The 25378-nt window shown below is 34.2% G+C and overlaps 4 protein-coding genes and 1 pseudogene across 14 annotated transcripts; 4 read left to right on the top strand and 1 right to left on the bottom strand.

The window, feature by feature from the left end:
- The first annotated feature begins 6057 nt into the window (after positions 1 to 6057).
- On the top strand, positions 6058 to 10039 carry LOC145138025 (uncharacterized). Of its 2 annotated transcripts, XM_079072167.1 has the most exons (6): positions 6058 to 6530; positions 6794 to 7430; positions 7511 to 7718; positions 7859 to 7921; positions 8056 to 8131; positions 9963 to 10039. In XM_079072167.1, exons 1-5 carry the CDS (start codon positions 6179 to 6181, stop codon positions 8116 to 8118), a joined length of 1323 nt encoding a protein of 440 aa, XP_078928293.1. In that variant the 5' UTR covers positions 6058 to 6178; the 3' UTR covers positions 8119 to 8131; positions 9963 to 10039. The 2 variants fall into 2 exon arrangements, with proteins under 2 accessions (XP_078928293.1, XP_078928292.1); XM_079072166.1 differs by lacking the exon at positions 9963 to 10039 and having other exon boundaries at positions 8056 to 8254.
- Positions 10040 to 10966: 927 nt separating this feature from the next.
- Positions 10967 to 12334, top strand: LOC145140849 (putative purine permease 11 pseudogene; annotated as a pseudogene).
- An 886-nt stretch (positions 12335 to 13220) lies between these two features.
- LOC145140850 (uncharacterized) lies at positions 13221 to 16279 on the bottom strand. Of its 9 annotated transcripts, none has more exons than XM_079074228.1 (9): positions 15825 to 16278; positions 15386 to 15492; positions 15181 to 15262; positions 14759 to 14906; positions 14618 to 14670; positions 14172 to 14524; positions 13901 to 14077; positions 13572 to 13653; positions 13221 to 13381 (listed from the first exon to the last, which is right to left on the bottom strand). In XM_079074228.1, the coding sequence occupies exons 1-5, from the start codon at positions 16071 to 16073 to the stop codon at positions 14654 to 14656; spliced, it is 603 nt and encodes a 200-aa protein (XP_078930354.1). In that variant the 5' UTR covers positions 16074 to 16278; the 3' UTR covers positions 13221 to 13381; positions 13572 to 13653; positions 13901 to 14077; positions 14172 to 14524; positions 14618 to 14653. The 9 variants fall into 9 exon arrangements, 7 of the variants coding, with proteins under 7 accessions (XP_078930354.1, XP_078930355.1, XP_078930357.1 ...); XM_079074229.1 differs by having other exon boundaries at positions 14184 to 14524; XM_079074231.1 differs by having other exon boundaries at positions 14418 to 14524.
- Positions 16149 to 18280, top strand: LOC145140262 (uncharacterized). The gene is made up of 8 exons (XM_079073807.1): positions 16149 to 16197; positions 16733 to 16826; positions 16960 to 17087; positions 17173 to 17257; positions 17348 to 17483; positions 17590 to 17768; positions 17877 to 17997; positions 18107 to 18280. The coding sequence occupies exons 1-8, from the start codon at positions 16149 to 16151 to the stop codon at positions 18278 to 18280; spliced, it is 966 nt and encodes a 321-aa protein (XP_078929933.1).
- Positions 18281 to 22389: 4109 nt separating this feature from the next.
- LOC145137637 (F-box/LRR-repeat protein At4g14103-like) lies at positions 22390 to 25095 on the top strand. Of its 2 annotated transcripts, none has more exons than XM_079071765.1 (5): positions 22390 to 22648; positions 23153 to 24063; positions 24172 to 24327; positions 24418 to 24627; positions 24830 to 25095. In XM_079071765.1, exons 1-5 carry the CDS (start codon positions 22606 to 22608, stop codon positions 24944 to 24946), a joined length of 1437 nt encoding a protein of 478 aa, XP_078927891.1. In that variant the 5' UTR covers positions 22390 to 22605; the 3' UTR covers positions 24947 to 25095. The 2 variants fall into 2 exon arrangements, with proteins under 2 accessions (XP_078927891.1, XP_078927892.1); XM_079071766.1 differs by having other exon boundaries at positions 24418 to 24682; positions 24830 to 24926.
- The last annotated feature ends 283 nt before the right edge of the window (positions 25096 to 25378 follow it).

The following is a 25378-nucleotide window of genomic DNA, read 5'->3' as shown; positions in this document are numbered from 1 at the left end:
ATGAGTCCGGCGAGCATGCCGTTTCCCAGCTGACGCCATCAGCCGCCGTTTGTATCGTCGATCCCGACAGCTATCGTCTCCGCTGCTACACCGCATCTATGAAGAAGACGAAGTCACCGCCATCCGCCGCTGCTGTCGTTGTGGCTCGTTGTCGTTGTCTCCGTCGCCACCTTGCGTTTGGTTCATTGTGTCAAGGTTTTTCCGACGTAGCCACTGAAGCTAGTTCCTCCGTCTCCGTCCTCCTCCTCCATGTCGGAGGTGTTGCTGCATGGTGGGTTCTCGTTTTTTGCGTGTGTGTGTGAATCGCTGTTGCATCGTGTTTGTGTGTGCATTTTGTTGGCTGGTCGGATGTTGAAGAGAGCCACCATGGCAGCCAACCATGGTGGTTGCCGCCATTTTGTTTTTCTTCCACCTTTGACCACCGTGTGTGGTGGTTGTGGGTACATATTGGTGTTTGCGTGTTTATTCCGATGGAGTGTAGTATGAGGTGTTCATTGGCTGAAAAAAAAACCAAGAAAGCCACCGCCACCATCTACCACCGTCGACCACCACAAGGGTGGTTGTGTGTGTGTGTTTTTCTATTGGGGTTTGTGTTTATTTATTTAGGTTAAAGCATTGTAAAATGTAATTAGAGATTAGAATAATGAAAAGAAACTCATAACCACCACCGTGAGGTGGTGGCTGTCGCATCCTACCGCCACCAGCCGCCATGTTGGGTGGCGGTGTGCTTGTTTATGTTTGGATTTCGTTTGGGATGCTTGGACAAATGGACTAGAACCATAACCACCACCGTGAGCCGCCGTTGACCACCACTACCCGAGGTGGTAGTGGGTGGTGCCCGACTAGCGAAACCCTAATGGGCCTAGTGAAACCCCAATGGGCCTAATGAAACCCTAATAGATCTAAGGACTTAGCTTTTGGGCCTATTGGGTTGAGATTGGGTTGGAAACCCTAATTAGGGTTTAGAAAACCCTAATTTTGGAATCATTGGCTTGGACTTATCGGGACCCGCTTTTTGGGCCATTGGAATTGGATTATGTATTAAGCCCGACCACACCATATGATTTGTCGAGTAGAGTGATGGACTTAATGGATTAAGTCCTTAAGGGGTTAAGTGAGAAACACTTAACCCTAATCGTCATTTTATGTGAAAACCCTAATTTCACTTGGGCCTTAAGTTGGGCCTTCCTATTGGGATTTGGTGATTGAGCTAATAATGGGCCATCCAAGAATAAGCAAATGGACTAGAATAATCTAATAGGCTTTGGGTAAGGCCCATGTGAGGGGTTTGGGCCCAATTTGGAAAATTGGGCCATAGATGGGCCATAATTTGGCCTTTATTATTATGATATATCGGGCCATTAGAAATGCCAATTGTTTGGAGTGGAATAAATGGTTGGGCCTTAGGGTAGGACCATGTAAAGGTGTGGGCCCAATTTGGAAAATTGGGCCATATGTTGGGCTTTGACTCATAGTTGACTTTTGGGCCTTTGGTTTGGGCCTTGAGTTTGAATCAAGCTAAGATGTGGGTAAAGTTGTCTTTTACCCCAAGCATGGACCTATGGATATGTATTGGAACCTAATTATTAATTGGGTGTTATTTTGATGTTGACAGTTCGGGAATCTGTTATCCATCAGTCCGGGTTTTCGTCTGCGGGACTTCAGTAGTGCGAGGTGAGTTACCTTACAGTAGAAGTGGTTCTACGGCCACAATGTCGGCCCACTAGTAGGAGTTGTTTGTTAGATGATTGTATTTGTGATAATTATATGGTATGTCATTATTTGTTATGTTTGTGTGCTAGGATGCTGTGTGATACATGTTAGTAGTAGTAGGGGTGAAATAGTCCCCGGATACCGGTTGAAAGATACCGAAGGGGTCGTCAGAACCCATGCATGCCTAGCAGTATTGCAACACCCCGATTTCCTGGATGCATAACTTGAGAATTTTATTCACATTATAGGACCTACTGGATGAGTTGGTTGGTCCCAACTCGTCGTGTAGGAGTTGATCTGGACGCGCGAGTTATGAAGCCTACTCGTCGAGTTGGAGAGCTGGACTCAACGAGTTGAGGCTGTTTAGAGAAAAACCCTAATTATTCGGGTTTGCACCCTATGTAAAGGACTTTAACTCCTTTACCCAGCCTCCTTCATCACCCTATCACGTCCAGAGAGAAACCCTAGTAAGCTAGCCCATATTTTGAGTGTGTGAAGCCAAAAGTGTGCATTCTTGGAGGAAGCTTGAAGAGTGAAGAACTTGGAACAAGAAGGAGTCTTTAGATCCATCATTCATACATTGTAGCATCTTTTTGGAGGTAAAAAGTCCTTACCTTGGCTTGCCATTTCTTATATATCTTCTTGTGTGAGTTTATGGGTATTTTGGTGCAAAATGAGGACCATTTTCGGGTTGAGCTTGTTTAGGGGGAGTAGTTGCAGATCTGGACTCCTCTAAGCCCTCATGTACATAAAGTCTCAAGCTTTATGAAGCTTTGACCCGTCTTCATGTCCTAAACCCTTATTGAGCTTAGTTTTGGGTGTTTCAGCCTTGTGAGGCCTTGCATGATCGTAAATTTAGCAACTTTACGTGGTAACTTCATCCTAGGAGGTTGGATTTGGAGTTTGGAGCATTGGAATCGACTGGAATGATTTTATTGTGTAATAGTTGAAGAACTCGACGAGTTGGGCATCCAACTCGACGAGTTGAGTCGAGTTTTCCCGTTTTGGACTTAGAGTAAACTCGATGAGTTGGTGGAGCAACTGGACGAGTGGCTAGGGTTTTCCCCGATCTTCTGGACTCTACATGGACTCGACGAGTTGACTCGGGTTTTCGTGATTTACTGAGCACTGATAAACTCGACGAATAGATGAGTTGCACTCGATGAGTTGGGTCAGCTTTGACTGTTGACTTCCGTTGACTTTAGGGTTTTGGTCAAGCTATGGATTTTGGAGGCTATGGAGGGCGGTGTCTTGACCAACAGTTCGAGTGTGGGATATATTTCTTTACTCTGCAAGGTGAGTCTTCTCACTATACTTACCTGAGCGGTAATACTGTGTGACCGGAGGGTCTTATTTGAATTATCGACTAGAGGGTCCTATGTGCTTATATTGAGTTATGTGATATTATGCATTTTGTCTTTGTGGTATATGTTATATTATTCTGTGCCTTACCGAGTTAGGACCGGAGGGTCCAAACCGAGTTGTGAGACCGGAGGGTCTTCACGGAGTTACAGAAGTGGAGGGTCCGACCCGAGCTGTGGGACCGGAGGGTCTTCACTAAGACATATGACCGGAGGGTCCACACCGAGCCGTGAGACCGGAGGGTCCTCACCGAGACGCATGACCGGAGGGTCCATGCCGAGCCATAGCCATGAGAGGCTTATTATTTGTGTATGTGGTATTTTGGGAAATTCACTAAGCTTCGTGCTTACAGTGTTGTGTGATATGTGTTTCAGGTACTTCTCAGGATTGCGGGAAGGCACCGGCTTGATTGTACACACGAGTTGGAGTTTATATTTTTGAGGATTTTGGGATATTATCAAACAATTGTTGACTTGTGTTTTGATAACTTATACATTGTGGTTTTGAGAAACGTTATTTAGGGTTTTATGTGATTTTAAAAATGAAAAATTTGTTTGATAATTTAGAGCGTTACAAGTATGTTTATGTTATGTTATTATGTGGTAGTGGTAGGGGATGAAATAGTCCCCGGTTACCGGTTGAAAGATACCGAATGGGAGGTTAACTCCCGATTACCGGTTGAAAGATACCGAAGGGGAGGTTAGCTCCTGGTTACTGGTTGAAATATACCGAATGAGAGGTTAGTTCCCGGTTAACGGTTGAAAGAGACCGAAGGGGTAGGTCGGGCATCCAAATATGCCTGACAATATGATGTTGTATGGTATGTGGTATGATGGGGGAACTCACTAAGTTTCGTGCTTACTGTTTTCAGTTTTGGTTTCAGGTACTTCGTTTCAAATGAAAGGAGCCGGCTCGATCGCAACGCATCACACTATGATTTTCCGCACATGAGATCTTTGGGATTACACTCTGATATTATTTTATGATAACATGTTTTGATTACTGACACTTTGGTCTTGACATGTGATGTTATTATGAATGTTTTTATACCGTTGGTTTTATTATAACTTAATTAAAAATGAAATTTTTGGTCTTGAATTTTGGGATGTTACACCACGACCTTGAATTACAAAATAATCCCGAACATGGTGTTACACTCAACGTACCACTAGTACGCCCGCCGTACTCACAACCCTCGCATCATCGGGACTTCATGAGTGTACGCGCAACATATGTCTAGGTACCCCCAGTGTACGCTGCAGCTGGCCAAAATCTCCTTCTAATATCTTAATCAGTTAAGACCTAACGTCCAATTTTAGATCTAAGCTTATTAGAGCGTCTTAAGCCATAGAGTTGCAAACTTTATGCTTTTGCATGTCTTAAAAGTGTCAAATCTTGGACTTCATTACACTGACTTCGTTGAACCACCTTCAACCCTTGCATGGTTGAACTTAACCCATCAAGACTCCATTTTTATGCTCAAGGGACATCAGAGACATTAGGATCTAACATTATTTTCTTTTGGAGTAGCTTATACTCTCAAGAACCACCTTAAGGACAATAATATGAAGAACATAAGCCCCAAGCTAAAACTAACACACGGAGGCATCAAGGTAGGAGATTTTTACCTCCAATAAGCTAGAAATAATGAGAAACCTCTGGATCTACAAGCTCTTACTGGTCCAATGCTTATTCACAAATCTTCTTCTTTTTTACTAAGCACCACACACACACACAAAACACACCCACAAGCTCAAACTTCAAGGAAAATGGATTAGGGTTTTGATATATGACTCATGAGGTAGAGGAGGCTGATAAGGTGAAAGAGGTTAAGGATTAATATGTTTAAATAGGGTGCAAACCCTAAAATTTAGGGTTTGCACCTGGCTCGCGTACGCCCCACGTACGCATGGGTACGCCCAGTGTACGCAGGGGATTCCCCGCCTCAAACAATCACTATAGTACGCCTGACGTACCAATGTGTACGCCCAACGTACTCGCGCCCAAGGGTCCAAATGTAAGAAATTAATAGCCAAGGGCTTTACCTGACAACTCGGGTGTTACATTTTTTTCCTGAAAAAATTGTCACATTTAACATATTTTTTTCAGGAAAAAAAATTGTTACAGTAAAATCGAAAAACTAAAAATAGAAGGGTTTTTTTTATTATTTTATTTTATTTATTTTTTATTTTAGGAGAAAAATAAAAATTGAGGTTGAATCTCAAAAAACCCCAATATATAAAGCATTTTATGATATTAACCCTAAATTGTATTCACATCCTTTTAATATTTATTTAAGAGTTAATGAATTAACCTGCTTACCGAAATATACGAGTGTTGCAATTTATATGAGTCGTAGGTCTAAAACAATCAAAGGTTTTTGAAACGCACATAGTAGGGGATAAGGAGGTATCAAATACATGATGTTTTTTTTTCTCTCATACTTGGAGTTGTTAAATCGAAATACATCATTGACTATCTTCTCATTATTATTAGTTTCAACCGTTAGTTTTAAGTATGGGAGTTGGAAAGAAGATATGGTGGTGATGGGGGGCGACTATATTCTCATGGTATTGAAGGACAATGTGTTAGTGACACACATCAGTGAAAGTGAAAGATGAATTTTAGTGATAACAATGACGACTCATGTTGATTAGAAATTGGAATGAACAAAATAAAAATTGGTTTATCTATTTAACATTATTATAAATTTAAAACATACAAGCAAATCAATACAAAAAGGGGTCAAATTAGGGGTAAAAAGTATTTTAGATCAAATATAAAACTAAATTAAACTATAACAACCAACCAAATAAGAAAGTGAGACCACGAAAACTACATATGTAACGAAGTTGAATGTTGGACTAAAGTTATAATAGTTTGTAAACTATAAGGACCATTTTAGTCTGTCTTTAGTTAATCTGGTCATATAGTTTTATCGAGGCGGACTCCAATTTTTTGAAAACATGCTAATAATGGCGCCATGGAAATGATTTCAAGAAAAGAGCGCCACATTGTTGAGCATATCAAAAATCTTGCAGAATACGAATCCGATGATACTCTCTTCCCCTTTAATTGAAACCCTTGCTCTGTATTTGTGTTGATGGCGGATTTTGGAGCACCCTCATTCTCTTTAGGGTTTGATTTTGATTTTTCCGAACCCCAGCTTACCACTGCAAATGAGAGTAAAAATCCAACGGCGCCGAATCGGTTTTCCGTAGCTGCGACGGGACTCGAAGACGATGATGCTAATGATTTTGAAACCGTAACAGTCGTTGATTCGGACACAGACAATCAGAATTCACCTCCGAAACTGAAGCGCCTCCGGCGAGGGAGGACGGTGGAGGATACAGTATCATCGGCTTCGGTTAAGAGCAAGGCGGATTTGTTTTCTGCTGTGGCTGTCGATGACGATGACATTGAGGACTTCTCTTCGCCCGAGGATAACCATACAGGTTTAAGATCTTATTTAATTTGCTATTTACATAAGTTTAAATGCATTGATTTTCTGTTCTTCGCATCATATTTGCTTGAATCTGGTAGTCAAGTACATTTCTATAAACCCTAACGAAATCACATGTCTGGAATCGAATTTGAAATCCAACTAGACACAATCTTAGATCGTTTTACTTCATTATTATATTCAAATCTTGTGTTCGATTTCCGCAAAATACCTCAATGAGAAACTTCATTATGCTATCTATATTGCTAACTGCAGATGAACGTCATTCAACACAACACCATTCAGTCTATACAAGTTCAAAAATCCCACTCAATGGACATCGGATTTTAACAAAGCAACCAGGAAAGAGAAAACAGAACGTCTCAGATGATCCAGAGTCTGTAATCACAACCTGCAACAAGCCACCAAAGATAACCATCAGCCCTCTGAGAAAGTTCCAGTTGATAGATTCCGACTCTGATTCTGATTTTGATGATCATTTTATCAAAGAAGCTGCAAACAGGAAGACATTCAATGAATCAAACTCCTATTTGAATTCAGGTCAACCAAAAAAACCAACCGAATCAACCAGGAAAGATCTTTGGGAGGATTTCAGACCAGAGAAGAGCTTCCATATCTCAACACCTGTGTTAGACGAAGTCTGTGATGAATACTTCAACTCCATCAAAGATAAAAAAACACCTCAAAGCAATAAACCCCCAAAAAACCATGTCAAAAACAATATAATAGATCTTAGTGACCCTATCTCTCCTATCCCCCCTGCTCATAACTACTTTTTCCATGATGATATGAGGATCCAAGAGCTAGTTAGATCTCGTTTGCCCAATTTCTTTCCTTTGAATGCAACAAACAGAGATTGTGAACAACCTGGAACTTCAAACATTGATTACATGTAAGCTTGCCTCTAAGTTTTCTTTATATTATATAGCTAACATGTTTTTATATGATATTTTATGTTTCTTTTGTTTTCAGGGGTCAATTTAGTCGTGGTGAAAGCTCTAAACAAGCTTCTGGAACTAATAAAGCTGAAACAAGTTCTAGAAAAAAACCAAGAAAATCAAAACCTCAAGAAAGATCAATGAATCCAAATGTAAATGTCCCAAAAGATGCTGGCCAAAGAAGGGTTCAAGCAGATGGTAAAGCTACTGGCCATTGGTTCACAAATGGAGATGGGAAGAGAGTAAGTTATATTATTATTATTATTATTATTATTATTATTATTATTATTATTTTTTAATAAATTTGTTGTAAAGTTATAATAGTTGTTTAAAATGTTTTTGAATTGTGATAGGAAATAAGTTCTTACGTCTTTTTTTTTAGGTTTATGTGAGTAAAAATGGGGAAGAGCTGATTGGGAGAGCTGCTTACATTCTTTATTCAAAGGTATTAATATTGACAAACTTTATGTTAAAAATCTTATATTTTTTTGTGAATATTAGGTCAGTTAAATAATGTTATGAATTTGGTTGTTACAAATCAATATTTTATTTATAAAATTTTGTGGTTTTTTTTTACAGGAGAAAGGAGGATATAAAAAAAATGCAAAGCCCAAAAAGAAAAGTTTTGCCAAGAATAAATAGAGTGCTGATATTGGTATGTCATCATGTTGAATATAATAGATACTTTTAAGAACCTATTTTAGATTTTGCTATTCCGTAAACATCAAATTTATTTTCTTCTGTGGTTTTGCTATTTTGTTACTAATAATGCATTTTAATATTCTAAAGTTTGTAGTTTTGATTAATTATTTACCAATTCACACATTTTAATTCATGCTTCACTATTAAATGTTAATATAAGCATATAACCAAAAATGAATGAAAACCTTGAGACAATCGTACTTTATAACCATAAATAGAAACAATTTGTGGATTTTGGTGGAATCTGACAGAAATGGAATTGTAGATTTCATTTCGTGGGGTGTTTGGTTGTCAAATGGACATAAGGCAATCCCTTTCATTGAAATTTATTGCTTGATGAATTTCATGATCCTTAGGCTGGCCGCGGTTTATGCCATCTCAGCCGCGAACACCGCCTCCTCACTGCGGTCTCCTGTGGTTTTGGCCGCACCGCGGCCCTCTATAGCCGTGCAATGTGATTGGTTGGGAGGAATCAGGTCAAAATACTACCGTTTAGTTTTTTTTTTCTTCCTTTTTACTTTCTTTCCTATAAAATACTACATACACTTCATTTTTTTTTAAACAAAAAACACTCTTCTCTCTATTTTATTTAAAAAAATTCACCAATCTCAAAAATGTGTTTTTTTTTTTTTTTTGGAATGCAATGTAATGTTTTTTGAATTTTCAATGTAATGGGTTTTTTAATTTTCAAGTAATGAAAAAATATGTTGTTTTATTAAAAAAAGTTTATTAAATTAAAATAGTTAAAAAAAAAATAAAATAAATAAAAGTGTGCCATCACTCCCTTGGTGTGGCAAGAAACCACACTTGTGTGGTAAAAACTGACGTGACGCACATGTGGCGGTGAAGGGAGTGCAGTTTCGGTGGCACCACTCCCTCCAGCCTTAGGATGAGTGAATTTCAAACAATAAATTTCAATATTTAGCATCAGTGAATGCATGTGAATTTGGCTCTCAAAAGACTTATATTCAATTCCATGAATATGAACCAACATTTAGGTTTTGTTTGTATTTTGTCAGCAGATTTTTTGGCCTCTTCTGTCTGCTTTGTGCCACACGCAGACATTAGTCTTCGCAGACTGTTTGTTTTTTTGAAGACTGCATATTTAAACATTTCTGTGTGCCCCCTTTTTGGCGTAAATGTCGATCAGAGTCTTTTAACATCTTTAGATATCTTCTTCTAGCCTAGAAAACACATATATTTTTATTTTTTTTAATTTATATTTATTCTAATTTTATTAATGATAAACAATTTGAGAAAGAAAAGTTACAATATTTAAAAAAAAGGGTTCAATGATACAAATATGATTTTTTTGACAAATTTATTAATAAAGATTTATTACAATAATGGTTGTAGAAGTTGTTTATATAAATATAAAAAAAACCATAATATATTTTTATATTTTTTGTGTAAAATTTTATAAAACATTTAATACAGTATCTTCAATTTCATGAGAAAATATTTATGGTACGTTTTTAATTGATTTAATTGAAAAAATTAAAGTTTATTTCTATCTATTTATGTATCAAATTCTTTGATTCATAATTACAATATTTAGGTATAATTTTACGACCAAAATTGTTGGTTTTTATCAAATATATATATTAATTGTACCATTTTTATTTTCACTTTTTATATAATAATACATAAAAGTAGGTCTAGATTATTAATTATTTATAACAAGGTCATAAAATATTAAAATATCACATTGAAGTTTAAAAAAATCATTTTATTTAAATTTTAGTAGCTTACAGATGTTAAAAAAATAATTTTTTTTTTTTCAGGCTGCAGACATTTGGTTCATCTCTTCTATAGAGATCTACAGATATGATATGCAGACTGCACACATTTTGCCTCAGAAAAAACAAACAACACCTTACATTGATCCTAATTCATAGTTATTCGTATAACATGATCGACTATAGATGTTTTAGAATATACTATAGCTAATCATGGATTAAACTAGAACACAATGGTATTGATGAAAACAATCATACAGGATATTAATATCAGTTCATAGTAAAATAAAATTGGTTAATGCTCCATATCCAAATGCTAAATAAAAAAAGCTACTACCATAACAAAGTCCAATGCTAATGATCATCATGTTTAGCATAAAACATGTTCTTTGTAAACAAATATGCCTCGTTCTGATCCGTATTAAGTCTAATAAAAATCCTTTTATTCGTTTCAAACTATGAAAACCATTATCTCCATCTTTTGCAACACTTCGCTTGAATTTCCATCACATTCAGAATTTCAGATGGGCCTTCTTCTGCTTCAAACCTTTCCTCTTCGGATTCTGAAACTCAAAAACAACATTCTTGAAGAGTGGATAGAAATAATCGTTCCAAAACCTACCAATCACATGCTTCAAATTGCGCGATTCCTAACACCAACACTTTCGGCCATTAATTCCTAAAAACCTCGAAAAGGTGAAATTAATTAAACTCTTCTTTTATTACATTACAAAATACAAACCCTTTTTGTTTGTTTTTTCAAATATATTTTGGACTTTCGAATCTTGAAGTTGATTCCGAATTTTGGTCTGGTAACTTTCATGTTTGTAGTTGTTTATGTATATTATATTATGTGTAATAAAAACAAATATGTGATTATATATGACAATCTTTATTTACCTATATGCCATTTTCGAATTATTCTCTATATCTATAGCCACAAATAAGAACAGCAACCAATTTTGACCACGTTTAGCGTGGTCAAACTTTATCACATAGACTTCAAGAATACAAAAGAAAATCGAACATAACTTTGTACATCGATCACCAACCATTAGATAATTACTTATACCAGACATCAAAATCAATCAAGTCCAAAAAGTCAAAAAACTACAAAATCAAACTTGAATTTTATATATTTCTTTCATGTAAACAACTCCACTTCTTCCATTCTTTCAGTTACAGATCCTTTCAACTCCATGGCAGATGGAGTTCAAGAACTGGAACTTCAACCCGGAGGTACGAATGGCGTCATTAATGGAGTCCCCACCCAAAAATTCAAGCACTACAGATGGTGGTTCCGGGTGGCGGTGTATATCATCTTTCTAATCTCCGGTCAGGCCACCGCCACCCTCTTGGGCAGACTTTACTACGACAAAGGCGGCAACAGTAAATGGATATCCACCTTCGTCCAATCCGCCGGATTCCCAATCTTGATTCCCCTCCTACTCTTCTTCCAACCAACCACCACTACCTCCGCCGCATCACCGCCACCCACCACCACCACCCTTCTACTTCTTTACCTATTTTTCGGCTTAATCTTAACAGGTGACAACTTAATGTATTCATATGGTCTTCAATACCTTCCTGTTTCCACTTACTCTTTACTCTGTGCAACACAATTAGGATTCAACGCTGTTTTTTCATTTCTTTTCAACTCACAAAAGTTCACTTCTTTAATCATCAACTCACTTTTTCTCCTCACAATCTCCGCCACCCTCCTCGCTGTTCATTCGGATTCAGATAACCCATCAAAAATCTCAAAAGCAAAATACATAATCGGGTTTTTATGCACTCTAGGAGCATCCGCCACATACTCTTTATACCTCTCCTTTTTACAACTATCATTTCAAAAGGTAATCAAGAGTGAAAACTTTAGGGTTGTGCTAGAATTACAAATATACCCTTCCTTTGTTGCTACGTGTGGTTGTGTGGTGGGGCTTTTTGCCAGTGGTGAATGGGACATGTTAAAGCAAGAGGCGAGTGATTATGAAAAGGGTTCGGTGTCTTACATAATGACGCTGACGTGGATAGCTATTGCATGGCAGATTTGTTCTATAGGGATTTTGGGATTAATATTTGAAGTTTCATCTTTGTTTTCGAATGTGATTAGTACGTTAGGGTTACCGGTTGTTCCGGTTCTTGCAGTTGTGTTTTTTGGAGATAAGATGGATGGAGTGAAAGCGATCTCATTGATTCTTGCGATATGGGGGTCGGGGTCGTATGTTTATCAACATTATCTTGATGATTTGAAATTGAAGAATGATATGAAAACGAGGATACTTGTAAGTGCCAATGAGGCTTCCCATAATGTTTAAAAAGGGTTATAGGATATGTGGAGGAATTAATTTTATATGTAAAATGGTTTATTTTGTGGATCGAATGAATTGTAATATGAGTAATTGATGATTTTATCATTTTGTCTAATGTTGAATAGAAAATGACCATTTAAGGCTCTGTGTCATATATATGTATGATGTACCATCATTGGCCCGATGGCTTGAAAGCTTAAGGATTGATGAATAATATGATAGTTTTGATATTAAACTAGCTGTGAAACCCCACTCCGCGGGGTTCAGTTAAGACCAGAGTTTTACACTTTTTGTTATCGGTTATGTATGTGGTGTAGTGATAGATAGTGAACAGTATGATGGGGCATTTTCGACAAAAAAATGTTAAAATCACGATTTTTTTACGAAAAGAACAGTATGTAGTGACATTTTGGTCAAAACTGTTAAAATTATTAGTTTTTTTATCAAAAAAACAATATGTATGGGCATTTTGGGCAAAAACTTTAACAAAATAAAACTACTTATGTTCCCCAGATCGAACACTTCCAAGATCACCTTCTAAAAATTACGCTTTTGGTGCCCGGATCCTTTCGTGGGCACGCACATTTAATTTTATTACAACCAATTAAGACGTGCCTTTTGAAAAAGCTAAAAGCGGATCACCGATACCTGCTCAAAAAATACAAATAAGAAAAGCTAGTCTGAAAGACATAACTTTATGATCCTTGACAGTTAGTAGAACTAATCTGCATGAAATCCTACTGAAATTAGAAGTAAATTAGATTATTTGTGTATTTGGAGATTTTAGTAGAATGTTATGTTAAAAAAATTATGCTATATTCGGCTAGATTAATTATAATATATTGCTATAGCAATGTTGTTTAAATAAAATCAAAGTACAATGCTATATTGTGCTAGATTAAAAAAAAATTATGATACAATGGTATGTAAACGTGGTATTTAGAAAAATGAAAGCAAAACCTTAGCATGAATGCTATAAAAAAATGGGATATAGCAAAAATTGACTGAAATATAACATTAAATTTCAATAATTGAAAGTAGCAAACAACATTAAATTTAAAAAATTGACTGGGATATAACAAAAAAATGGATTGATTATAAAATTATGCAGCCAAACCTCCAATCTATAGGTTTCTTCGTGAACATGGTGACCTGTGACATAGAAAAAGGAAGAGCATATTTAACCAAAGTTTATGTTAACTTCATTCGCAATAATGACCGGTGTGTATTTGTTATCAAGAATCCAAGATTAACCACTTACTAGAGTAGTGATAACGCTATGTGTAGCATAAACTGAAGAAAACAAAACTCAAATCTTGAAATTTTTATAATGATCAAGTACCTGTTTTTCTTCTTGTGAAGAATTGTTATCGTCCTTCAATTCTCTTAGGTTATTAGGAGTGCCTTTTGGACATTCTTACTTCCTACCAAAAATTAAACTTCTCATGAAATATATATCGCATTCACCAAATTTGTCATAAAATTTCAACACAGAATAGCTTTACTTTCAGGTTTCACAAACCCCGAATTCATACATTTAACTGTCCCTACAGGAACCCATTACGAAACCCTCGTCTCTTGACAACATTGGTGGGATTAATAAGACGAATATACTGAATTTCAGTTTTGTAAAAGGTAAAATCATGAAAATAATTTAGGGTAAAATGGAACCTGTATGGCGATAACATCAGGATCCATGGAGTTGTTGAAGTTGGTGAACTCAGGCCAGTTGTTTTTAACGCAAAGTCAAGAATTTGTGGGTTGTTTCTTTTGGGTTTCTTCAACTGGTGTTGCTGTTGCGTATGGGTGATTTCCATTCTTCTTCGTCACACCAACCGCAAAAATAACCTGTCACAAAAATAAAAACCCAGTGAAAAGTTGGGTTTCATGGTGCCGAGGACCAGATATAGAAAATCGACAAATGGTAGTAAGGGGTTCGAACTTTCGATCCTACTTTTCTTCCTGCAGTTATGTCGCATCTTTTCTGAAATACCTTCCGTTCAAATAGAAACAGTGAATCATGAAAAACCAAAACTGTTAAATGTTTCAATTTTTTGACAAAAGCATAATAGAACCATGAAATTGGGACCAAAATTGAAAAGAAAATACATTATTTGAAAGAAAGTAAAAAAAAAAAAACGCAAACTACAAGGACCAGAGATTTATAAAACTGAAAAATGCATAATACTTTTCCATCCATATCCTGAAGAGCAGAGTTAGCTGCATCAGCTGATGTATAACTAACAAATCCAAACCCTCGAGATCTACCAAAATCACAATCAGTGATAACTCTAACTGCAAAAATCAAAACCCTAATGATATCAGTAAAATCAATTTATAGTTTTATAGCATTCAAATTCTGATCTTGATAGATGTTAGAATTTATACCATCTATCACTTCTCCATATTACTGAAAAGCTTCTTTTAATCGCATTTAATCACTGCATAGGATATTATCCAAATCTGTTATTCTGGATACTGATTTGGGAAACATGTATAGATGAGATGAAAAAGAACATGATGTTAAACCTCCTACGAAGGGTTTAGCAGATGACATGCTTCTGATTGACTGGAAAAGTGGTGAATTTGAAGAAGATAATCCCATATTGACATGATTGCTTCCTGATTGTTTAAGCGGATTGCCGAATCTACTAAGAAAAGCCATTTTCAGAGGGACCTGATAACAATGGAGGAATATGAACTCAATATCAAAATGGTACAATAAAATTAATGAATAAATAGATAACGATTTTAAGCCTCTACATCTTCCTTGAAGAACAGGATCATAGAACAGAAGCAATAAATACAAAGTACGACTGAAACCCTATAACTTCTGCAACTAAATCACATCACGGATGCTCTTTTATTAAACCCTAGATTCCTAAATTCATGCAACAACACATCGGGTGACAGATTTGATTCGCTAATCATATATAGGTGTTTGGTATTACCGCCAAATAACATGAAAGGGTATGTAAGTCTTCAAAAAAGCTTGATGCTGCCTCCAACCAATCCAACCCTTCGAAAGGAAACCTCAGAAGACAAAAGATCGAGGAAGTGTAAATGAATGGCAGTCTGGAGTAAGCGATGAAGGAAATCGAGGATAGAAAGAGTTCCAAAAAGTTCAGCTAAAAGCTAAGGTGTAGATACACAAACCTGGGGCCGATTCCACCATTTCTAGTGTAGATACAAAAACCTGGGCCGATTCCACCATTTTCTGCTATTGAATAGTTGAAAATAGTCGTCCATTTCGCTATTAAGGTCTGTGAGATCGTATTCAACCATGCCATGATATTATTCAACTATCGGATCAAAATCAGAGTGTAATCGACATGGGTCTCGTACCTGAAGTGAAAACACACGATTGGTAACCCATTTGAATTTCCCTCAAGTCATGAACTTTGATTCCACAAACCCACAGCCCAAAATTGAAGAGAAATAAAAGAAACTCCGAAATATAGATTAAAGAATCTTGATGAATATAATGGAATTTGATTAAAGAAAAATCACTAAGGAATTCAAAGTAAGTTATTGATACAGCTGATTGGAAGAGAGATACCAAGTGTGAACAGGTCGATGAATGGGATATGTTTACCTGAAAGCCAAAACCAGATATCAAAGGCAAACCACAATATCGTCGGCTGGAAAATTTCACTGTAGACAAACCCCTTTTATGTATAATTTGAACGGGGCGAACGATTCGTAGTAGTGATGCGGTAAAGGTTTTGAATGACAGTGTGTGATGATGGTGCAAGGCTGATGAAAACCTTGGTGTGTGGTTGTGGCTGATGGCGATGATGGAGTCCGAAAGGAAAATTCGATCCCGGTGTCTGGAAGCCGACATCGATACGGTGGGAAAGCATCTATAGTCAAAGTTAGGAATCGACTACGCATCTGAAATAGAAGATACAGGAGAAAGATGAACATGCAATTGAAGAACATAGTAGTAGACGGAGCAATATCGATCGGTGGGTGGTTTTAGGGCTTCTAGAGGATTCTGATGGGAGAACAAAAGGTCGGATAAGAACGAAGAAACTGGAATGACCGATTAACCTACGGGTGTGGGATAAAATGACTGGGAAACCGGAACTGTTCGCAACACGTCTACACAAAGAATATAGATATTGACATAAACTGACCCTAGAGAAAACCTATCCAACACTAAAACAACAAACAACGACAACAATAATACAAGGATCATTTCTGTCAAAAACTCGCCAGTTCACTATTCATGTTGCTGCACAACTTTAATATATAGATAATAATTATATAAGTATCACATGAATCTTTTGAGGTAGATGCATGGTTATTTCTTATTAACGGCTGTCTAGGTTTTCAATCCAAAACAAAATATGAGTTTTCTTGTGTATCGTTTGAAAGCATTATCTCTGCGACAGCTACATCTAATATCTCAATTGGTATTTTTTCCTCCTATTTTATTGCATTTTATATTTAATTTTTTAATTTTACATAATTTTGACATATTGTATTATCATTTTGTAGATGTTATAGGTGAAGTTGTTTCGTTAGACAAGCTTGATTCCCGTGATGTTAGCAGATCAAAACATAAGCTAACTTTACAAATCAGAAACTTAGAGTAACTATAACTTTTCTTATATTATTATTATTATTATTATTATTCTTATAATAATATGTTATATTCATTAGGTTACAACTAGTCTATGTTATTTTATTATTATATAAACATTTAACCATTACTATTTTTGCAGAGGTTTGCAGGTTAACGTCACATTGTTTGCAGATTTTGCATACCAAATGATTTCTTATCTTGAAGCTCATAAACAAGTTGGTCGTGTTGTTATTATTTTGCAGTTTGCAAGACTTAATGTCTATAACGGTACATTTCTTATAAAAGGCAACCTTCCTTATTTTAGGCTTTTTTTATTACTCATTATTTTGACTAATTTATTTTCTTTCAACAGGAATACCTTCTGTTAACAGTTATTTTGATCACACATGTATGTTCATAAATGTTGATCTTCCCGATATTGTGGCCTTCACAAATAGGTAACAAACTATTTTAATTATTCATTGTTATTTTGTTTCTTTTTAATAATTTTACTAATTTCATAATTATTTTCCTAAATAAAAAAACAGCTTGGTTGGATTACGAGGAATTCAAAACCCTTCTTCTTCTTTGACTGTTGATAGCTCTCAATCATACAATGAATATGAAGACTTTTTGAATAATCACAAAGTTAAAAATGTTGTCGATTTGCTAGAACCACAAGAGGTATGTGAATAATTTGGTTTCTTTAATGTGATTTTGTTTTATATTATTCATTTATTGTAATTGCATTGTTTTTTGATGAATCTTTTTGTATTTTATATTTTTTTAGGTCGGGAAATTTATCATTGTTGGTACCATTTATGGTATACGACAAGATATTGATTGGTATTATGATGCGTGTTCAAACTATAGAAAGAAAGTTGATCCAAGAGATGTTTTTAGCGGTCCAGATAGTGGTGATGCAAGTGTGGTTGTTGAATGCATTAAGGAAATTTCTTCAGCTCCAAGGTTTTTTACATTTAACAAAACCTCACCGGACAAATTAAATACATTATTAATCATTAATAATTAAACTTAAACATATTTAATATAAATTTATGTGGGATATTTTTGTAGGTATAAAATACATATTCGTGTCCAAGATGATTCTGGCACAGTCACACTAACTCTGTTTGATAGAGATGCTTATAAACTTGTCAAAAAACGTGCAAGTGATCTCATAGAGAAAATCAAACGGGTATAATTTAAGTATAATATTTGTTTTATTAGATTATATTATTTGTTTCATTTTTTTTATATTAATGTGCTTTTAACCATAACAATATTACATAACACATTTTTTCCAGGCTGGGGATAATCCGAGAATGTATCCTTATGACCTCAAATGTCTGGTGCATAAAAAGATGGCATTCAAGTTAGATGTTAATAGTTTCAACGTATCCAATAACTACAATCGGTTTGGGATACTTGGCTATACGCTTGATAGTAACGTTATCAATGCTTTGGAAAAAAAAAGTTAGTTGTTGAGGTATTTATATATATAGTTTTTTGGAAATTATGATGCACACGTTTATTTAATGATTTTTACTAATTAATTGTAAATCTTGATGGAATAAAAACTTAATCCCACAAATGATAATACATATTTATTTTTCTAAAGCAGGCAGGTAATTCTGGAAATCCTGATGATACAGAAATCGCATCTCACGAAGCATCTCACGAAACAAAGTCGTTGAAGGTTAGCCTATAAAACTACATTATTTATTTTTATATAATTTTCTTTTATGAAATATTTTTTGTTATTATTTTCATACTAAATCTATTTCCTGATTTTGCTTTAAGGACGCGATCTCACAGACCGGTGATAATTTGACGCCTTCCATGCCTGACAAATCAGAAGCTACAAGTCCCTTCAAGTTTAATTCGCCCCCAATGGTAAAAAAACGAAACGTTGGAGATACCATTGATGTTGATGAGTATGATAATGTGAATTCGTCTACAAAAGTACCTCGCTTGAATTCCAAGGTCGATGGCAACACAGGTCTTTTAATACCAAAACTTGAAAAGTGATTTCAGAGTGTCCTTTTTGAATCAACAATATTCTTGATTTTTTTTTTTTTTTGGGATTCTGTTTGGTAGTTTTGCTCTTCGTGGTGTTCACTATTCAAACATTGATAGTTCTTGGTTTCTTTTCGCTTCTAATCTCTATCTTAAGTAAAAACTCTTTTTTGGGTTATGACTGTAATTAGACTAATCTTCTTTTAATATATTCTTCTTTTAATATATGTGTGTCATATGTGTGTCTATTGATGAAAGTATGAATACTGAACAATTATGTTTATAAAGATTTTAATTAGCTCTATATATCAAAAAAAAATTCGACAAAATTAGCAAATATAGCATTGTACTTTTCTTTTTCGTGTTATGAGTATATTAGCTCTATGAAAAAACATGTATCAAATATGAATAAATTAAAAAAAAATGGTATATTAAATGCACGTGAAATCGGTGCATGCATTCTTGGGAATATGTTTTTCAATAATTTTATGTAATGTATGAAATGAACATTGTAATGAAGTTGTGACATGAGATATGTCTGTGTATTGAATGTGTAACAGTAGGAAACAATGCATCAGATGTCAAATTTGGCCTTTGTCAATCCTTTTGTTCAGCTTTACAATTTCCAGTCTTTACATTCCAATAAAATTGTTTATTGATTGTATCCTCTGGTAGAACTGAATAACATGTCAATTTTTATTTTAGATTGCTTGTGTTTCTCTTTAACATCTATTCAAATCTGTATATTTTTTTACAAATATATATTAATATTAATTTTAAATAATAAATATAAAAATGTGAAACAAAAATAATTCTTATTAATAATATAATTTTTTTACAAATTTTTTACCCGTGGATTCCACGGGTTGTAACCTAGTAGTGAAATATACCATCCTTTGTTAAAGTAGAATAACAAAAAATTAAGATTGCGTTTAATTACGGAAAAATAATTTTTATTTTCCGTTTTTCGTTTTCCCCTTTTAGTTTTGGGTTAATGTCATAAAAACCCTCAAGTTTTCAGGGTTTTGTCGGTTTTGCCCAAAGTTGAATTTTATGTCTGTTTTTACCCTAACATTTTCGAAAAAATGTTCGATTTTACCCCTTTACCGGTGATAACAGGTTTTCCAGGTTAACATTATATTAAATTCGCAAAAAACCCTCAGGTTTACCGTTTTTTGCATTTTTACCCTTAAGTTTATAATTTTTTTACACTTTTACCCTAAGTAATTTTTTTCATAATATACGTATTCATGCAGAAAAATCGTATTTATATACGAAAAAATATTTAATAAATATTGTATTTATATTTTTTTTAATGTTATATATATATATATATATATATATATATATATATATTTGTTTTTGCAAGGTTATACCCTTTAAAAATATAAATAATATTTTTAGAATTATAAATACATGTTTTATCGATATAGTTTTTAGAAGTATAAATACATATTTTTACATTTTTATATATTAATATGTATCTATACTTCTAAAAATATATTTATACTTTAAAAAAAACATATATCAAAATACATATTTACACTTCTAAAAATATATGTATATAGAATTGAGTTTTCATTTTTAGTTTGCAATAAAAATTTTAGAAAACGCGTTTGGTTGAAGCGATGGAGTTTTCATTTTCCACCTTAGAAATTTAGAAAACTTTGAAAAACTGTAAAACTTGCTTTTCTAACTTACATACAATTTGGAAAACTGAAAATTTTCATTTTCTTAAAAAACTTTGGAAAACTGAACGAACCAAACGCATTTTCAAAATTTCCATTTTTCTTGGAAATTTTTTCTAGAAAACTGGAAAATTTTTCACAACCAAACGCACCATAAGGGTGCGTTTGGTTGTGGAAAACTGTTTTCATTTTCTAAGAAAATGTTTTCAGAAAATAGAGTTGAGTTTTCGCTTTTAGTTTTCAATAAATTTTTTAGAAAAAGCGTTTGGTTGAAACTGAAGGAGTTTTCATTTTCCATCTTAGAAATTTCGAAAACTTTGGAAAACTGTAAAAATCACTTTTCTAATTTACATACAATTTGGAAAACTAAAAATTTTCATTTTCTTGGAAAATTTTGAAAAACTGAACGAACCAAACGCGTTTTCAAATTTTCCATTTTTCTTGGAAAATTTTCCTAGAAAACTGGAAAATTTTCCACAACCAAACGCACCCTAAGGGTCTCGTTTTCAGTTTCCTAAATTGCCACAAGGTCCAAAAGAAAGTAAGGATACACACATCTAGACAAAACTTGGTGTAAAGAAGTCACATAAAATTGCCAAAGTATGATAATCAATTAAGTGGCGCAAAGAAGTCGCATACAATTGCCTCGAATGGTTGATTCTTAAAAGTACTTATCAGTTGTAGCTGGTAGTGGAAAACTGAAAATAGTAAAGCCGTCGAGAAAGTTAGTGAAAGTAGCCATTTTCGTTTCATATCTTCCAACACGTAAAGACCTAAATTGTTCCTAAAATCAGTTTCTAAAATATAACAATTTGAAAATTTGCACCCATTTGCGAGTTACGAGCATAAAGTTTATAAAACAACAACAAAAATGGTCTATCACCAATCCACTAGTCCTCCTACAATCATGTACTAGAACAACAACCCACCACTCTACTCATAAAAGAAGATACATTCACCTTCTTTTCTTGGAGTTTCAACATATGTTAAATCAAACAACCCTATATGATTTTAATACCCTAAATATCGACATCAAAACCACCATATTTGGCATAAACCGATATGAGGATTTAAACATAAACTAGGGTCCAAATGAACCTCCATTGTCATTTAGAAAAAAAAAACACAATTTCAGGCAAACAAACTAGTAATACCAACCCCTCCTTTGTCTTTGGAGGCTAAAAAAATGTGATCTTTAATACAAGCCAACTTAGATCATCCATATTTCTACCCAAAATAAATTACAAAGGAGAGTTTCAAATAACTTCAAAATCAACATATGCACCCAAAAAGTGAATGTTACTAGACCAAGGATTCCAAGAATCGAATTAAGAAGAGTTGGTGGACATGTAAAAGACAAAGCATCAACATCAACATTCCATTTTAAAATTTTATAACTTTAGAGAAACATATAGTCAAAACCATCCGACTTATTGAAATGATGTTGTTAATGCAAGACGTGAGTCACCTTAACACTGAAGATCAAACAACGACTTTGGCGGTCAAAACAACAATTAGGTTTAAATTTAATTTGTGGTTTTTAATCTACACATTTATTTCTTTTTTAAGTTTTTATTTATGTTATTTTCTATTTTAGTTTTTCTAATGTAATTTTCAATATTATGATTAATGAAATTTAAGTTTTATTTTAATTAATATTAATGGTTTTTATTGAATGTTAATAGTTTTTTAATTTTAGAAAAAAAAGTTAGTAGGTAAAAATGACACACACCATGCTCATACCAAATTTTAGCAACAAAAATAACAATTATTTATTTATTTATTTATCAAATGAGTGTAAAAGTGTATTGATATTTTTGTCTTTTGCGTAACAATTTGTATGCAATGGACTAATGGAGGGAGCAAACAATTTGAAAGAAAGAAGAAAAAGAATGTTTTTGTTTGCTACAAGTTTCTTCTAAGCCCTTCCTTCTCCACTTCCCCAAAAAATCAAAACCCAAAAAAGATATAAATCAGTCTCGTCGTCTTCACCCATTCACTTTCTTCCAATACAAACCGCCATGGCTGTTTTCGACACACTTCTCACAAAACCCTCGACAGTTACTCGATAAAGATTCATGCTTTCTTCGATTCAGTGAATGTTTTGCAGCACTTTACCCTTTTCCAATCAATCAACCGTCAGTAAGTGCGACAAATCTCTAATCTGTAATCACCAGTTAGCCCTCTTTCTCTGTTTTTCTATACATAAATCATCAGTATATGTTCGTTTATGTGTGTGCTTGTGTATTTGAAGTTTCGATCATCAAGATAAGTAAAATGGAAGATTACCCTTGTTTGCTTCTTGATATCGCTTCACAGTCTAATTCTGCAACTGCATCGTGGTTTTGGAAATGAAAATTATCCGTCTTCTTGAATGATTTATGTTAGGGTTTTAGTGTTTCTGCAAATCTCGAGTTGGTTTAAGATGATTGAATAGAAGCATTGATCACACTGTTTATAGTAGTATTTTCGATGAACTCAACTCGTGTTACCATTTCTAGGGTTACATAATCTATCGAACATCCTCATTTCGATTTTCAGGGTTTCTATATCAAGATTAGATTATGAATTCTGTTATAGTATCGTAATCTGTACGCCTACCTTTAATTTTTACATTTTTATTGATTGATCTTAATCTTAATCTAGGTGGGACGATGAGCAATTCTGATGACATCAGTCAACTCCCGGATTGCATTCTTCATCATATCCTATCATTTATTCCCACAAAAGATGATGTCAAGACCTCAATACTTTCAAAAAGATGGAAAAATCTTTGGACTTCAGTTTCAAATCTAGACTTTGATGACGCATTGTTGTATAAAGAAATAGAAGGCGAAGATCCACCCGATGAGATATGTTTCATGAACTTTGTAGATCGAGTTCTTTTATTTCGCGACACATCAACCATACATAAATTTCGTTTATCATGTCGTGTTTGCTTTAATCCCTCTCGTATACATTCATGGATTTCATCTGCTATCATTCACAATGTCCATGAACTCGATCTCTGCCTCTTTGTTGAAGATCCATTTCTACTCCCTCAATCTATCTTTTCCAGCATATCTTTAACCACTTTGAAGATAGAAATGAATTGCGTTCTCCAACTCCCATCTTTCATAAACTACCCACATTTAAAAACATTACATTTGTCTTTAATTACATTCCCGGATGATGAATTGACACAAAAGCTTTTCGCGGGTTGTTTGGTTCTTGAAGAATTAGTTTTGCTTGATTGTGAATGGACGAATTTGAAGAATGTTATGATTTCGAGTTCCACTTTGAAGAGATTAACAATCGATGATTTGCCATATTTTGGGCCTCCAGATGATTCTAGAGGATGTAAGATCATAATCGATGCAATGAATCTTGTGTTCTTGAAGTATACTGGTTATTTATCGAATGAGATTTTGTTGTGTGGTGTATTGGAATTGATGAAAGCGGATATTAGTGTTTCGATTTTACATGAGAGGCAAAAGGAAGTCGCATTTCATGTTGTTGATTTGTTTAATGGAATTCAGAATGTTGGGTATTTGAGAGTATCCAAGCGCACAATTGAGGTAATGAAGTGTTTTTATTAAAAAAAATAAAGTAAAGTACTATTTTTATTATAACTTATTTGGATTTTAATGTGCTTTTTTTTAATCTCTAATTATTTTTTGGTGAAGTCTTTTGTATTTGCAGATAACAAAGTGGTTCATTTTCCAGTTTTCGAAAACTTGACTCATTTAGAATTGAGCATGAAAATCGGGAACTCCACCATTGAAGCACTTATGAAATTTCTCAACAGCTGTCCAAATCTACAATCTCTTAATTTCACCGAGGTATATTAATTAAATAATTACATATTTAATCCACATCATGATAATAATTCTAGATACTTATATTTACTTTCGTTTAATACAATGTCACAGGGATTTCAGCATGACATGTGCCTTAAAGAGAACGATTTGACTTGGTCAACACTACCTAAATGCCTCAAAACACTAAAATTCAAGAATTTTCATGGGAATGATTCAGAAATATGTTTTCTGAAATGTATTTTGCAGCATGGACTTGTTTCAGACATGATGAATATATGTTGGTGTGATTATCTTTTAAGAGATCAAAAATGGCAAAAAGAGGTAAAAAAGAAGTTGAAATCGATTGCATGTGGCTCTAAGTCTTGTGTCATCACATGTATGTATTTATTTTATTTAAACTCTATTTATTCATTACTTTTATAAGATTGTTTTTCTGATATATATATATATATATATATATATATATATATATATATATATATATATATATATATATATATATGTTGATCTATCTATCTTTCAGGGGGCTAAATTGTTGGACGTGGACCCTTTTTTGTTAGTCTTGGACAGGTGGCTCTACTTTTTGAAGGATCTTGATGAAGCTATATATAGATTTTTGGGAAGTTTTGAGTTTTGTTAAGTTTGTTGATATATATAATGTATATATACATCATATTGGCTACTCCTGTTTTTTTGTATGCTGTAGCCATCATACATATTACATAGAAGATAACATTTTGTAAGATGTTATTGGTTATCTTGTAAGATGTTATTGGTGTTTGTAAGTGATGTATGGGTTCAAATTCAAAAGGACCTTTTTTTTTTTTGTCTTTTAGTGAAATTGATAATGTTTTGAAATATATTTTAAGGAAAAACCCGTTAATGCTTTTCTTGATTAAACCCAAATAAAGGTCTGATTAAGGCTGTGTTTGGCGCGCCACAGCTAGCTTATTTTTCGAGCTTTTTTATGTTGTCGTGTTTGGCAAGCCAAAAAGTAGCTTATAAGCTAGCTTATATACTAGTTTTTTGAAAAGCTACTTAGACTAGTTTTTTAGGAGCTTTTTTAAAAATT

The sequence above is a fragment of the Lactuca virosa genome, chromosome 9 (assembly GCF_052849685.1).
Source record: "Lactuca virosa cultivar CGN04683 chromosome 9, Lactuca_virosa_CGN04683_v6, whole genome shotgun sequence".
NCBI classification, from domain to species: Eukaryota; Viridiplantae; Streptophyta; class Magnoliopsida; order Asterales; family Asteraceae; genus Lactuca; species Lactuca virosa.
Note: the sequence above shows the minus strand (reverse complement) of the source record. Positions and strands in the feature narration are given on the sequence as shown.

Coding starts and splice junctions, on each gene's coding strand:
- LOC145138025 (XM_079072167.1), top strand. CDS start 6,179: ATGGCGGATTTTGGAGCACCCTCATTCTCTTTAGGGTTTGATTTTGAT. Junction 7,431..7,510: donor ACTTCAAACATTGATTACAT/GTAAGCTTGCCT, acceptor TTTTGTTTTCAG/GGGTCAATTTAGTCGTGGTG. Junction 7,719..7,858: donor CAAATGGAGATGGGAAGAGA/GTAAGTTATATT, acceptor CTTTTTTTTTAG/GTTTATGTGAGTAAAAATGG.
- LOC145140850 (XM_079074227.1), bottom strand. CDS start 16,073: ATGTCGGCTTCCAGACACCGGGATCGAATTTTCCTTTCGGACTCCATC. Junction 15,493..15,824: donor TATCTGGTTTTGGCTTTCAG/GTAAACATATCC, acceptor ACGATCTCACAG/ACCTTAATAGCGAAATGGAC. Junction 14,907..15,180: donor CCCTTTCATGTTATTTGGCG/GTAATACCAAAC, acceptor CATTGTTATCAG/GTCCCTCTGAAAATGGCTTT.
- LOC145140262 (XM_079073807.1), top strand. CDS start 16,149: ATGAACATGCAATTGAAGAACATAGTAGTAGACGGAGCAATATCGATC. Junction 17,484..17,589: donor ATTTGCTAGAACCACAAGAG/GTATGTGAATAA, acceptor ATATTTTTTTAG/GTCGGGAAATTTATCATTGT. Junction 17,998..18,106: donor TCATAGAGAAAATCAAACGG/GTATAATTTAAG, acceptor CATTTTTTCCAG/GCTGGGGATAATCCGAGAAT.
- LOC145137637 (XM_079071765.1), top strand. CDS start 22,606: ATGTTTTGCAGCACTTTACCCTTTTCCAATCAATCAACCGTCA. Junction 24,064..24,171: donor TATCCAAGCGCACAATTGAG/GTAATGAAGTGT, acceptor TTTTTGGTGAAG/TCTTTTGTATTTGCAGATAA. Junction 24,328..24,417: donor AATCTCTTAATTTCACCGAG/GTATATTAATTA, acceptor ACAATGTCACAG/GGATTTCAGCATGACATGTG.